Source organism: Physcomitrium patens, chromosome 3 (genome assembly GCF_059467195.1).
Source record: "Physcomitrium patens ecotype Gransden chromosome 3, ASM5946719v1, whole genome shotgun sequence".
NCBI classification, from domain to species: Eukaryota; Viridiplantae; Streptophyta; class Bryopsida; order Funariales; family Funariaceae; genus Physcomitrium; species Physcomitrium patens.
The window spans coordinates 17,185,161-17,200,153 of NC_143412.1; the positions used below are offsets into that span (position 1 = coordinate 17,185,161).

At 41.9% G+C, this 14,993-nt stretch overlaps 1 protein-coding gene across 4 annotated transcripts; it reads right to left on the minus strand.

Moving 5' to 3' along the window:
* Positions 1-2,591: 2,591 nt before the first annotated feature.
* LOC112280415 (transcription factor TCP22) lies at positions 2,592-6,171 on the minus strand. Of its 4 annotated transcripts, none has more exons than XM_024515883.3 (3): positions 5,306-6,171; positions 3,780-5,067; positions 2,592-3,473 (listed from the first exon to the last, which is right to left on the minus strand). In XM_024515883.3, exons 2-3 carry the CDS (start codon positions 4,939-4,941, stop codon positions 3,427-3,429), a joined length of 1,209 nt encoding a protein of 402 aa, XP_024371651.2. In that variant the 5' UTR covers positions 4,942-5,067; positions 5,306-6,171; the 3' UTR covers positions 2,592-3,426. The 4 variants fall into 4 exon arrangements, with proteins under 4 accessions (XP_024371651.2, XP_090105178.1, XP_024371647.2 ...); XM_090249052.1 differs by having other exon boundaries at positions 3,675-5,067; XM_024515879.3 differs by having other exon boundaries at positions 2,592-5,067; positions 5,306-6,170.
* Positions 6,172-14,993: the final 8,822 nt, after the last annotated feature.

Genomic DNA, 14,993 nt, shown 5'->3' on the forward strand with positions numbered 1-14,993 from the left:
AGAAGGTTTTCATTCCCCAGAAGCATAAATCTTACAAACACACTTTCACGTATTTGAATTCGACCTGAAAGCAATCTAAAAGGATGAAAGCCATCCACATGGTCTTGGAAGTGCGATGTGGGATTAGGGTTTGCGAAGTCGAGGATTCCTACTTTGCACGTCGAGGCGGGCACGATAATTCGACGACGACCCATGTTTCTGATCCTCATTCATCGGGCACAAAAACTGCGGAGAGTCGCGCCGGATGGGGTTTTAAGAGCCACTGGGTTTAGTCATGAGGAATCTCAAACTCAGAGGAGAGTTCGCAGGGTTAATCAATGTTTCGTGGGATGCTTTCAAACAATTCTCTTTTTTGTCTCCTTTGTTTATGCTTGCTTGCGCAACTCACAGTACAGAGATGCAGTCGAGCAGCTTTTATGAGGGAATCATCCTTGTCACGCTTGTCATCACGTCGGCTGCTCAACAACTGCTCCAATAGTCCACGGCAACTTTTCAAAGCTGCTCATGTGAACAGAAGCAACAGGCAGTTGAAGTGCATGCTGAATTATTCTCCATGTTTCAGAGTGGTCGCCCACGGTTTAAGTTTGGAATACACTGTGGTTGAGCTTTCGGTAGATGGTTGATTGTAGGAACCTCCACCTAACGTTCAATGGCAGAAGAATTATGGGGTTCAAGAAGAGGGAGAAATTTTCCTTCTTGGTTGGAAGATCAGAAAGCTCCCAGGCTGGCTTCGGCACTCAGAGCCTGTGGCCTTGGACTTGGACTTGATCAGACTACTTTACAACGTATTCGAAAAATCTCTAGAATTATCCTACATACTTGAGGTTCTTACAGATACTCCTTTCTGACAATAATAGCACAGCCACTCTGTCGATCTCTTGACTTTGTCGCTGCTTCGAGATTCGATCGGAGGAATATTCATCACAAATGGAAAACCTTGTCCGCCGCACAAAAGCGAGGTAATTTAGAATAGAGATCCACCCATTGGTGCACGGAACTGCAGGGCGCCTCTTACATGCTACAGCCTGTTGAATTCAGGGCAGCCTGCATGGGTACCCCAAATCGACACCCAGTTGAACTGACAAGATAATCAGATGAATTCACTGTGTAGACATGAGCTTCACGGAGCAATTTGAAGTTAAGCTAACACTCCCTTATCAAGGTGAGACAAAGATGCACCGTAAGGGAAGCCTGCACATAGTGCGCTATGACTGGCGTCCCTGTAGATATGTCTGGAGAAAATGGATAAGCATTGTGTTAGGGCATATTCTGAGGCTATGGTAACTGAACGTTCAACTGGGGTTAGCTCCGGTGTGGAATTTAATGGGTTTAGGAAGAATGTAGTCAGGTCATCTGGTTTGAAGAACACCCCCTGTGTGATCATCATTGGAATCTGCAGTCTGATGGTCCAGTAGCAGTATCCAGGTGTAACTTTGGGAAGAGCCTCCTGCTGTTCTATCCCAGTTATAACTTAAAAGCTTAACGTTCTTACGATGACAATTTTTTGAGGAGTATAACTTAGGAGATTTTTTAAATTAAAATTAAAATCACAATATTTGGTGTTCTATGTTCGATAGAATCGTGGGTTTGAGAAGGTACTTGGGGGATTCTGTAACCGGAGGTCGGTGCTCCCCGAGCATTTTCCAGCAGGCCGCGTTTGTACTTTGCGGTGTGCAGTCGTGGTAGAATACTGAGCCAGATACCATGACGCTCTCTTATGGTAGACTCTAGCCCAGACACTAAATACTGAGCCAGGGCTTGTAGATGAGTTGAGCTCAATTTCACGCCCACGAAAAGCAAGTGCTGTGCCGTAAGTGTTGAAGCAGTGGCATTCCAGAGCAGGACCAGGAACGTCCATCGCATAACTCTTCACCTCGTTAGGTCTCCTGAAGGCAAATGAAATGAATATCTCTGAAGATCCCCCTGAATATAGAATAGCCGGTCATGTGAGTGTTATGACAGTACAATGTGAGAGTAGCATCTTGTAGTCGAACCGCGTGATCAGTAATCGGGCACAAATCAACCAAGGCACAAGCGCAAAAATATCATGTTAGTACTGTAACCTTAAGCTACATCAAATCTTGTGTGACCATAAGCAGACACTGCAAGGTTCAGTGCAAAAGCCATGACTAAGGAGAGAGTATTCCTCCCATTTCTGTCACGTAACACAGCGAAGTTAAGTCAAGAAGCAATATCATGCCAGACTTTCCAAACTGAAACAAGTTTCCTAAAAAATGCGATAATTATGGAATAGACACTTGAAGCGGCTTAGCAAGCACGGGAGAGAGCTGGGATGGGCACTCAGACTTGGACTAGTGTCGCCAGCCACCCAGCATGAACATGAAACCCTAGACGACTAGAGTGATAACAGAGGCATGTTGAGAGGCAACGTCAGAACACCAGGAATTTATTCTGACACTTTCAACATTCGCCCAACAACTGCCAGGACACGTTCAAGCTCCCGGTCTACAAGTGTGCATCGGACATTGGAATTAAATCGACAAGATCCAGAGGAAGAGGACCTGAACACAACCCGGACATGATAATAATACGAATAAGAATAATAGAGAAAAGGGACTGCAAGCAAAAAGGAAATTGAAAATCCAAGCGAACGTCCCTGAAGGGTGCGCACTGTTTTATAAGAAACAAACTCTACACAATACACAGTGGGCCAAGCAGGAAGAAAGGCTCATACTGGATGGGACAAGTACGCAAATCCCTGACCCCGGGGGGAGAGAATATTATTAAGTCCCGACAGCACCAACGGCTGCCGTGACGTAGACAAAGAATGACCCCTACTTGACACTAAGAGAACAACCTGTTTCAGCTATAAAGGTTTGGCTATCTTTTGGAACCTTTGGATCCGATGAATTATGGTTAATAAAAACACGGGGTCCTGGGGTGTGAGTGGGGGTAATGGATGCAGAACCCTGGTCACTCTGGAGCAGACCAGAGGCAGACGACCCAGCAGTGCGAGTTGCTACTGCAACCTCATCACCTTATTGTTTTTTCATTCCCTTTAATTGCACAGCAAAGGCGGGACTTCCATACGCAGGACTTCGAGTGTCGCTCTATTTCCAGATGTAGCACCATTGTACAGCAGCATCATGCATACCCCACATCTACTCTCTGCCATCATTTTTCTTGTTCGTTCAATACGTCAACCACGTGTGGCACCGACGGTCTATTTGGTACAATTCTCAATCTAAGAGACAAGAGAAAGTTGTCATTGTTACTCCTGATGACTGCCTCTGATTGTCTGCCCACGTGGTCCTCATAATTGTACTTCTCGCAGGGGAGAATGCTTGCCCGAAGCAAAACTTGCAGCCTCAGAAAGAAACTCCGCAGCTACTCCACACACGAGTCAGGAAAGTTATCATCATTGTCATCCTCACCATCATCATCATCCTCCTGTGGAGGAATCAGCTATTGCGAGCTGGTGTGATCGTCGCCGCTGTCGCCCTGTTGGTGCCCTGAGCCACCCATGGACTGATGATCAGGGGTCAAGTTGCGATAAGCATTCATTGCGGCCAGCATCCCTAAGTGCCCCTCACCACCACCACCACCAAGGCCTAACCCAGTGCCCGGCATCTGCTGACCCCCTTGCTGCAACAACATAGACCCAAGCGGCATATGATGACCCATATGACTGCCCTGAAGCTCTAGTCCCATACCTCCCTGAAGATTGATCCGCGGCATCAGTGCCACCCCACTAGGCAGCACTGACGCCGCCAATGGCACCATCGACTGTCCACTGCTGCTGGAAGTGGGTGCATTACCTTGACCACTCCCGCCACTGCCTCCCGGACCCAACTGAATCGACGTCCCCGCCGCTGCTGTCATTCGGTACTGTCCCGAGGCCGCAGGAAACGTCCAGATTTGTTGCTCAGACTGCCCCGGCATCACTCCTTGCGTCGCCCCTCCCTGCGATGCACTCATAGGCAACATCCATATCGTCCCCGGCATAGTTCCGCTACTAGACACGCCTGCACCTACGGGGGCCACGGCCCACATTGCTGCTGGCATCATGCTCGATGACCCTCCTCCTTGGTGCTGACCTTGCCCTACCTGCTGTTGCATGGATTGTCGAGCAGTTGTTCGCACAGGCCTAGCCGGCTGATCCGGATCCTCTTTCATCCGGCTCTGCAAGGGTCCGCCCCTTGGTCTCTTCCGCATCCTGCTATCTGAAGATTCCATTCCTTCTCCCACCTCAGACGGTCCCCCAACCAAGTCCTGGTGCTGGAACCCGGCCATCAGGTCGTGGCTCATCCCTGGGTCCCCATGCCCCAGGCTCATCCGCCGACTAACATCCATTACACGCTCGTCTGCACTCACCCCCCACTCACTCCTGCCCCGCTGGGCCTGTTCTTGCTGCATCCGACTCTGCATCTCTTCCGCTGTTGGTCCACCACCCGGCCCAGACAAGCCCAGACTACCATGCATTCCAGCTCTCCCAGCCGCTGCCACTGCCATGCTCGCGGAGCTTCGTATTGACCCCTGAATCGAGGATGCAATGGCAGGAATAGTTCCAGTTCCCGTCGCAGCAATAATGGCCTGCTCGGCTTTCTGTAGCAACCACTCAATTGTTTCACCGTCAGATTTGTGACCAAGCTCACGAGTGAGCTGAAAAATTCGCGCTGCGCATGTCGCGGGCATGCGAATGCGACGCCCACGCCCATCTACTTTGGTGTGTCTGTCTTTCGTCGAGGTTCGCTTGGGTGGAGGCTTTTTAGCGGGTGCAGCAGGCACCTGCTGTTGAGTTTGCTGTTGTTGGTGCTCTCCTGAGCCCCCGGGCATCGACATGCTACCCATACCACCCACGCCCCCACTAGATTGCCCCTCGCCGCCACCATACTCCTGTCCCATCCCTGCCATACCTAGCGCCGTGGACTCTACCTGCCCTCCTCCGCCTCCTACTCCCTGTCCTCCCATCGCCGCCATCGTTGCAGCCAGTGACTCGGCATTCAATTCTCCTTCCCTGCCGCTGCTAACGATTCTACTGGAGCGGCGGCTCCTACTCGCTTCTAATGATTTTGCACCAGCTGCGTCGTCAATTCCAACTCAGACCTTCACCAAACGCCCACGAGGATCCCTCTCAAAAACCACCGATGCAGTATGCAAAACTAGGGACTCACTTGCGGAGATCAGACCCCGCAACCCCATCTCAACAAATAAACACACACACACCCCCTCCCCCTCCCCAAACAAATATTTTATAACCCCACTTTCCCCACAGTCTCTCTTTATTTAACAATTGCTCGGCAGAATTGAAAATTTAAGGATATTCTAGCATACCATATCATACCTTGATATAACTTAGACACCTCTCCTGCGAATCGTCGTCACCAACTTGGTCACCAAGCCCATGATCTCCTCCTCCTCATCCTCATCCCGCCACCATCACTACTGTAACGTTCCTCTGATCCAACGCGAAACCAACCCAACCGAAACCCAACCCCGATTTGCTGGTTCCCCCTTTTCTTTTCCCCCAATATTTTTTCCTCTTCCTAGGCACCTCCCCTCACCCCTCACCTTTCACCAGCGATCATCTTCATGGTTACCGGACCTCTTTCCACCCAGCGTTCACGTCGCAATCCTCCCCCACGGAAACCAGAATAGCGCCATCTGCGCAAGAGAAAGCCCCCAGAATCTGTCATGGGTGGATCGCCCGAAGTCCCAGCCGCGGTTCAACTCATGCGCACGACCGCACCAGAAGTAGAACACACGAACGAGGCCAAGTAAAACCCACTCTTTGTATGCGCAGCCGAAGGATGGTGGTGGTTGTTCGGATCTAGACAAGCGCGAGGCCTGGGGATTGCAGCTGATAAAGATGCCGACGACGGTGTGCGTGAGCAGGGAGAGAGGGAAAGGGGTAGTGATGACAGCGTGTGAAGGGAGGGAAAAGAAAGACAAAAAAAAAAAAAAAAAAAAAAAAAAACACACACACACACACTCACACACACACTCACACACGCAGAATAAGAAGAAGAAGGTCGGGGAAGGAAGGGATTGCATAGAAAAGAGCCGGATGGATGCTGGTCGGGGAGGAGGAGGAGCGTGTGGCGGGTGATGCGGGCGCAGTCCCGAACACTGCGCGAGATCGAGAGAGAGCGAGAGAGGGAATCCTTCGCAAGAGTGCTTGTTTGCTTGCTTCGCGATCGCTGATCGACGGGCAGCGAGCGAGCTCCATTATTTAGAGGGGTTTCATTCTCCCCGCATCATCGGGCAGCAGGGGTCGGGGAACGAACGAGGTCAAAACTAATAATAATAAACCACTGAAATGGACGCATCGGGAGGGAAAGAAGCAAAAAAAAACACTGAAATTTCAAAAAAAAAAAAACATAAAGCCAGAAAGCCAGAAAGGAAAAGGAAAGGGTGGAGTAGGGTAGCGAATCAAAGCGTCGTCCGTCCCGTCCTGCTTATACTACTGCTACTTACTACCCACCCGTGTGTCACTGCTGCTGGGCTTCTGACGAGTGAGCCAAAGCCTGCACACACACACACCATTGGGGAGGGGAAAGGGGAGGGGGTGTGTGTTATCATTTATTATTGCTCTCTCTCTCGTTCTCTCTCTCGTTCCCCTTCCGTTCCCAAATCCCCCCCCCCCTCCACAAACACACACACATGCATAATACATTTGATCTTCTGTGGTAGCCAGCAGCCCAGCTTTCAGTTTACTCCTTTCCTCTCGTCTCGTCTCCTCTCTTCTATGAATATATTCATATCCTTCGTTTCTCTTCTTTACCCACCATTCTCAACTTTTCTGAACACTTGATATGGAATTGTATGAAATCTTTATTATTGTTATTCTTATTTTTTATTTTTTATTTGGATTTTAGAACATGTTAAAAGTAACTTATATTTGGGATTGAAGCAGTTTGTTTTTACATGAATCTATATTTGCTCTTGTTAGAAAAAAAATTGTTACTATGTAAATATAAATTAGTAAAATAAATAGATGAATAGCCTTCTGAAATGAATGAGAATAAAATGTGTTAATTATGTAAGTGGTCGTGTGAATATAGATGCTTTGATCTTTTATATTAGCTGGCAACTAAGTTTGATCAAATTAAATCTGATTTCATGTACTTTTTTATTTTTCAAATTAATTCGAATTCAATACCAATCTTACTTTGATTTTGGAATGCTAGATCGGAATAGATCTGTTAAGTTTTTGTTGATTCATAATGTTAAATTTGTACCTAGTTTCTGAATTATAAAAGCATGAAACAATTATTCACAAATAATTATTCTTTACATTGGCAATATATTTGTTATAAAAAGAAGTGAAGTTCAGCATAGTAATATTATATGGAGATACCATGGTTATAAGGTATTCTTTTCATTTTATGTGAATGCTATTATTCAAAAATATAAAATTTTGAATATCAAACAGAAAAAAAAAAGAAAAAAAAAAGAAAAAAAAAAGAAAAAAAAAATAGGGTTTAACATTAAAATTAAGAAGTATGTAGAGTATATGTTTCTATATTGAAATTATAATAAATTTAATCAGTTTCAGAAATGAATATACTTATGCAATATATTGTTTGTATACAAATTCTAAGTGTTTTCAGTGTTCTTTTTCATTCCTTTGACATGACATTCATTTGAATTGTGCAATTTTTTTAAGATATCACTTGGTTAAACTAAATAGATTAAAGTTGTAATATTTTCATATTTTACATACCAAAATAAGAAGGTCGGTTTGAAATAGATTAGTTTCAAAATTTGAAAAGTGCTATTAATATATTTGAAAATAAAATAAAACACATATTAGACACCTTAGAATATTTGTTGAATGCATATATTTTAAAAGTATATTTTAAACGTCTTGAGAGTAAAGATGTATGTACACACAAAATTAATCATAAGCTATACACGTTAGATATTTTTTACTACTATTATAATGAAAAATAATCAATAAGATACAAAGAGAAAGCCAAATGCAATGACAATCTGAAAACACTTTGCATTAGAAGATACAATTATTCAAAAAAAAAAAAAAAAAAAAAAAAAACGTGCATAGTTTCTAAAGAAATATCATTGAAAGTTTTAAGAAAATAATATAAAATATTATGCATATAAAGACATTACTATTAATGCCCAACCAACACAAATTCTAACTCCAGGCCTCATTTTAATTTTAAAATTCTATAAAACAATTACTCTGATATTCTTAGTTTAGGAATAGGAGTATTTAAAGTTCATTTATATGCTAAGCCTTTATCAATTATCATATGAATTCATAAATGCAAAAACTAAAAATTGTGGCCCTCACCCCAAACAATGAATCCAAACCTGGTTTCAACAGTTGATTAAGGCCATTACTTTTGATAATTATAATTTTTTTTCATTATTCACAAAAACTATGATTGAGGTCGACTGTTTGTTTGGAGTGTTTTTGTAAAAATTTAATTTTTGCCACCACAGTTTGCATCTATGGAGTATGGTATTACACCATAACTGTGTTACATGAATCTGTTTCTTGTATAATGTAATTGCTACATGATGGAATCATCAAATCTAATGTTTGACAGAAGATTGAACCGAGAAGCAGGGAAGATGCCGCAGATTCCATGCACTCAAAAATGCTAACTTGAAATAATGTTCCCAGGCATAATCCTGTGGAGGTATCACCAGATTCCACTCTTTTATACACAATAAGCAGCACAACTGTAGCCCGAATTCTTTCACCCCAAAACCACCACTACCCACAAAATAAAACAAACAAATAAATACAAATGATCGGCCTAGATTACAGCAACTCCTGCGTATCTGCGGAGAGAATTGGTCTTCTGAGTGTTTTGGAGTGTTTTTTTTTTTTTTTTTTTTTTTTTTTGTTGTTTTTTTCGAAAATTTAATAAAAACGAATGAAACGAGGGGTTATATTACAAGGGGTGAAGTGATGTCCAATGCAGGAAATGGTGTGGCTTCCTCTCTTGTCTCAGATCTCTCTCTCTCTCTGTCCCCCCCCTCGTGAGGGGCTGACGCTGGCAGAGCACGAGGAGAGCAGGCAGCCACTGTGGGGCATGAGGAACGGACCGGGTGACCCAAAAATCACGGGTGGGTCACATTGGCCACTTCCTCTCTCTCTCAGTGGGTCCAGCACTCACATTCTTTCTCTGTGTGGACGAATTCTGGGCGAAGAGGAGAAAGAGAAGAGAGTCACCTAAAAAACAAACAATACATGCCTCCCACCCCCCACCCCCACCCCCACCCCCTAAATCAGTCATGGGAACGCCACCCATAATTGTGGGCACTTCGTTCTCAAGCCGAGTTCCCCATTTCTCACATACTATTAATTCCCCACATTCCATGACACCAACAACAACAACACCCTATTTCTCCTCCCTCCTACATTGACAATGGCTCCGCCGACCCAACTCTTGAACTCCACACAGTTGGAAAACATCATTAAGAATGATTGGCGATAGGAAATTTTACCCTTCAGAAAGTGCCCAAATAATAAACCTTGACAATCCACATCCACTTTAATTAGGTGGAGAGATTTTTCCATTTGTTAAACACATGTTTCTAAAACAAGATGACATGAAACTGTTGGATTTACGTCAATTATATAAAAATAAAAACAAAAAGCATGCGTTGGTTGTTGTTGTTGTTGTTATTTCTTTCCTTTTCTTCTTCCGTGGGATTTTATTCGAGCTGAGTTGGCTTATCCACTTGTCATGTCGCGAGCCAATCGGGTTGCGCCAGGTCACTGGACAGCGGCGCATATATCCACGGTGGAGGGAAGGGGACCTCCCCTAAAGCCGTGAGGGGAACACCAGGGCTATTATTTGGAGTAGATGCAAAGGGGGGGGGGGTAGGGCTGGATATAGTCAAACCGGGAAGAGGAGGGAGGGCCAATCCAAGTGGACCCCTCGGAGTTGTGGGGGAATGCAGTGCTGGGTAGATCTCTCTTGACTCGTTCTTCATGCCGTGATTGCCTTCCTCTCCCCCTTTTTACCTTTACCCCTGGGTTAATAAAAGTAAACAAATAAATTACTATTATATATATATATATACATTTTACCTGGGTTCGGACCCTTTTCACACTACCAGAACAGAAACCCCTCTCGTCCTACTCCTAGTCCCCCCCCCTGCCTTCCCTCATTGAGAGATCATTTGGACCCCGTTGCTTTTTCTTTTCTTTTCTTTTTTTTAAAAAAAAAATCATGAGTCACTTTGCCAGTTGGACCTTGAAGAAATCTCAAGTAATTCCCTACAATTTTTAGTCTTTTTTTTATCTTTCCTTTCTTTCTCTCTGTGTAATTGGTGAATGTGCTAGAATAGTGTGCTTTTTTATCCTGAAAGACATGAATTGATAATAACTCAATTCTTGAAATAATAACTGTCTTTTTCATGATAAAGTTGCCAGCCATGAGAGAAAGAAACACAAACTTGAAAAATAAACAAGCGTAAACATGGAATTTTAAAAACGACAGATTAAGAATATACAACTATTCTTAAATTCAACAAAGTCATGCATTTAAACCTATATCTGGGATTTTTTATTTATTTATTTATTTTTATTTTCTCTTCCTTTATTTTTTGAAGCACATTTCAGTATTTTTGCTACAAGATACAAATCATGCTACATTCAAAATAAATAAATAAATAGTGTATATTTATTTTGATTTAGATAATCACAATTATAGCTAATTATTACTGTTACTTTTAGTGGGTATGTGCAAACATTGCAACATGATCAAAATCATGCTCAGAAACACACACTGTCATCACAGGAATGAAGTAAAAAAGCCAAAAGAAAGGGGACAGAAAAAGAAAAAGAAAAAGAACCATGTCAACAATATGAGTGGAGGAGCCAACACCATGAACACTTTGAGTAGGGGCTAGATTTGTTGGTGTTTTTTTATTATTGTTGTGTTGTGTTGTTTTTTCTTTTTGCTATCTCTTCTCCACTGTTTTTTTTTTAAATATAAATTTCTCTACAGGAGGGGAGGAGGGACTGTGAGCTCATTGCTGTTGCTACTGATGATGCTGCTGCTGTGTCATCATTCCCTTAGGGACTAGTGCCAATCAGTAATAATGGTTGTTGTTCAAAGTCATTAAGTCCCAAGTGCCAAAGTCACTTTGTTGTTGTGGTTGTGGCCCCAGCTTCATTACGAGTTGAGAGACAGGAAAGGGTTTTAGGGCTAGAAAATGGGCTTTCCTCTGGGTTTGAGCTTCATGGGTGCTGGCTGGGCACTGAGCCAAGCTTTGCGGGCATGGAGCAACAAAACCCACAACCTGCAATGCCTGCCCTCCTTTTTCTCTCCCTCTTTTAATTGGCACTGCAAGCTTTTTGAGTGAATCAGTGCAATGCCTACTCCAATCTATCTCTCTGTAAATATAGAAGAAAGAATTCTGTTTGTTAATATGTTTGTCCAGCTTCATCAATCATTGCATGTTGCCCTCAAAAAGCACTGGGTACTCAAAATTATATCTTGATCCTCGCTGCACTTCAACGCTTTTTGGGGCATACTGATTTCTATTTAATATTCTATTATTTATTAATCTTCTTAACCATGAGTTGCTCGTTCTATTATTGAATGTTTAATGTTTGATTAGGGATTTTGCAAAAACAAATCGATGATTTCAACCATAGAGTGCAACATTTGTAAATAGCATATATAATTTTTTTGACACGCGTACATACATGTTTCGAATCTGATATACTCTCCGTTTTGGAAATGACTAAAATAGATTCGAAACCAATGAATGATTACACTACCGCTTGTGATTGTCTAAACACTTGAATAATGTGTGCAATTATTATTATTATTATTATTATTGTTTAGACAGGTATGAGCAATGAGGCTCGCAGATCCTTGGCTTTCGTTTTTCTATCCATTTATTCAGGTTTCATTGTTGCAATTGTGATCATGATTGTGATTATTATTAGTATTACTATTATTATTACCACAAAAGCTCCCAAAGTTTGATCATGCTGTGTCAATTTCTCAGTTAGCAACTGTGAGTTTCTGCCAGGCCTTGAGTCAGAATGTAGATGTACTCAGAGTGATTGCTGCAGAAATTGCAGCTGTTATCAGACAAAGTATTGCTTTCTATTCTATGTGGAAACAGAAATACATATGTATGTATTTGTGTATTTTCCCCTACACATTTTTGGAAGTGTTTGAGCAATCTAAAAGAACAAACAAACAAATAAACAAACAAACAAACAAACAAGTTGATTACTCTTCAATAATGTCCCTGGGACAATTTAGAGAACCCAACTTGTGGGTGGTACATTGTGGGATGGGTTAGTATAGCCAGTGTTTGACCCGATGTGAGTCTCTTACTCTTTCTATGTATTCATTTACAATAAACAAACAGACAAACAAAAAATTGTTATTGTTATACATTGCACAATATCCATAATATATACACACACACACATGTATATATATATATATATATATATACATGTGTGTGTGTGTGTTTCTTTCAGTTTTTAAGGATCACAATTTTCTGTATATATTTTTGGTTGTGTGCTTGATTAGTCTCACAATCCAACTTAGGAAAAGTGTACATACTTCAGCATGTCATTTGTTGTACACAGTTTTGCCACCCACTAAAAATCTGATGATTTCGTTACACACATTGACCGTTACATTTACACACACATTCACACATGCATGTCTTGATGTGTTGGTGCACAATGAACTTGTAACAAAACATAATAAACTGTTATATCAATAAAGCAATATTTCAAAGCTTTTGGTCTTGACTCATTTACCTACAAAACCTTTGGAATAAAACACTAGATTATTTTAGGGTTCTTTTGGCACTATGTCAACTCCTGCTACTAATGCAAACTGTGCATCAGAATAACATACCATTGCTTGTTTGGGGGAATCAATACTGTGGTGGAGCCACACACAGATACCAATTGCTTGTTTATCCTGCAGTCTCAGTGAAGAGGCTTGAAGCTCACTCCTTTTGGTACTGTACAGAGCCTGTGGCTAGCTTCCTTCATCTGGTCACTCTAAACGGGTGGTGGTGGAAATAGAATAAAGAGTCATTTGAATCTGCCAATAACCCTAAAATGCTCCCCTTGGGTTGCTTCAATATTGTGCTGCTCAGCTCAGGGAGACATGGTCCATTCTTCTTTGCTTTTTAATTTCACAAAATGCCTGTGAGAGCCAGTCAAGCATTTCACAGAAGAATGGCTCTCATCCCACAACCCTAACTCCTTTTGGAGAGTGCAACCATGTTGTGAACTAACTAACTGATATGTATCTGTATAATTTAGAAGCCAAGGCAGCATGCCTAAGTTAGTAGCTTTGGATGGGTGAAGGACTGAATGGGCTTCTTTGATGTGCCCAGAGTGGGGTTTATTCTTATTATTATACAGGAGACAAAGGGGAACCTGAGGAGTTGACCTTGGACCCCACAAACTTGGTTGTGGGTGTGTTGGTCCCACTGAGATTGTTGAGGAAAAAGAAACAGATTGGGATCCTTTGTTACATTCCTGAGCATGTGTTTGATGTTTTGCAAATTCAGTGGATTAGCTCATGCTAGTTTCTTAGAAGTAAGAATGTGTGTATTATGATAATCCATGCAAGTATGTACTTCTAAATACTGGTAGCAAGGAGTTTTTGCATTTTGAATGTGTTCACTATGATCTCCACATCAATTGCACAAGGAAACTTCAAAATCTATTGACCAATGTCTATCCAATATTAAGCTAGTACAATCAAAATCATTGTTTGATGTATCAGTAGTGTTAAACTTTAATGTTATACTGCTGTCATAGAATAGCATCTCTATGATGCAGAAGAAGATGAATATAGATGAATTAATTCAGTTTTTTGTTGGGCAAGGCTGAAACTTCCAACCCTGCTTTTGCTGTGGGTTTGATGCCCAAGCCTGGTCTGCAAGCAATGCAGGCTCTGAGTGCTAAGTCTTGCCCACAAACAGAAGCCTTGAGAGAGTTTTCTTAAAGCTTACTTCAATTATCAGTCACAACCCCACCAAAATCATTTAGAGGGCGGTGCAAAGTAATCATGCCATGTCAGCAAAAATATTGTGAAAACGAAAGTTTTATTTATTAAATTTGGTGTCTCCACATATTAGACATTCAATTTTAGGTGTCTGTCTGTCTGTATGTGTATTTGTGTTTGTTCTGTTTTTTTTTGTTTTCACAAAGTCTAGTTTATCAAGCAGGAGGGGAGGGTATACAATTTTTTTATTTTGTGGCTGCCTCTGCATATGAGACAAAAGGGGTGAGAAAGAAAAAGAAAAGATAAAAAGATGAAGATACAAACAAAAATTCTATAGTTATCCAATTTTTTTCTACCTTTCTTCTATATTAACAAAAAGACATTTTAAAACTAAGAATTATTAATACACACACACACACACATACATATAAATATATATATATATATATATATATAAACTTTACATCACCAATTTAAACAAGTTTGCATCAAAATGTCTTCAAAACTTGAATAGTGAATGATAGTTGAAAGAGAAATAAATAAATATAAATATAAAAAATATATATTCATGCTAAGCAACACGTGTATCCACTGGAAAGAAAGGGAAGATAATTTTGCAAACATGGGTGGTGCTGACATAGCAAAGCAGGGCCCCAGTGGAAGGGAGAGAGTGAGGTGACTGACTTACTGACTGCCTGACTTGTCTGGTTTGCTTTGCTTGCTTGCCTGCCTGTATGTATTGTTTTGTTTTGTTTCATCCCCCCCTTTCCCCAGGCCATGTGACAACACTATTGGAATCAAGCTTACTGTCAGACCCATCAGCATAACATGCCTGGCTCATCCTCCTCTCCCTCCCTCCCTCCCTCCACAGTCATGCTCCATTATTATTATAATTATTCTTACTTATTACTTCTATTAATACTTCTACTACTACTACTACTACACTTGCTGTGTTGGATCTTTCTTCTCACCCATCAGGCCATGTCTCTCTCTTGCTCTCTCTCTGCTGGTCAGCTGGCCATAGATTCTCAATGTATACAGTCT

Excerpts from the sequence above, each read along its gene's own strand:
- LOC112280415 (XM_024515879.3), bottom strand. The coding sequence starts at position 4,941 with ATGGCGGCGATGGGAGGACAGGGAGTAGGAGGCGGAGGAGGGCAGGTA.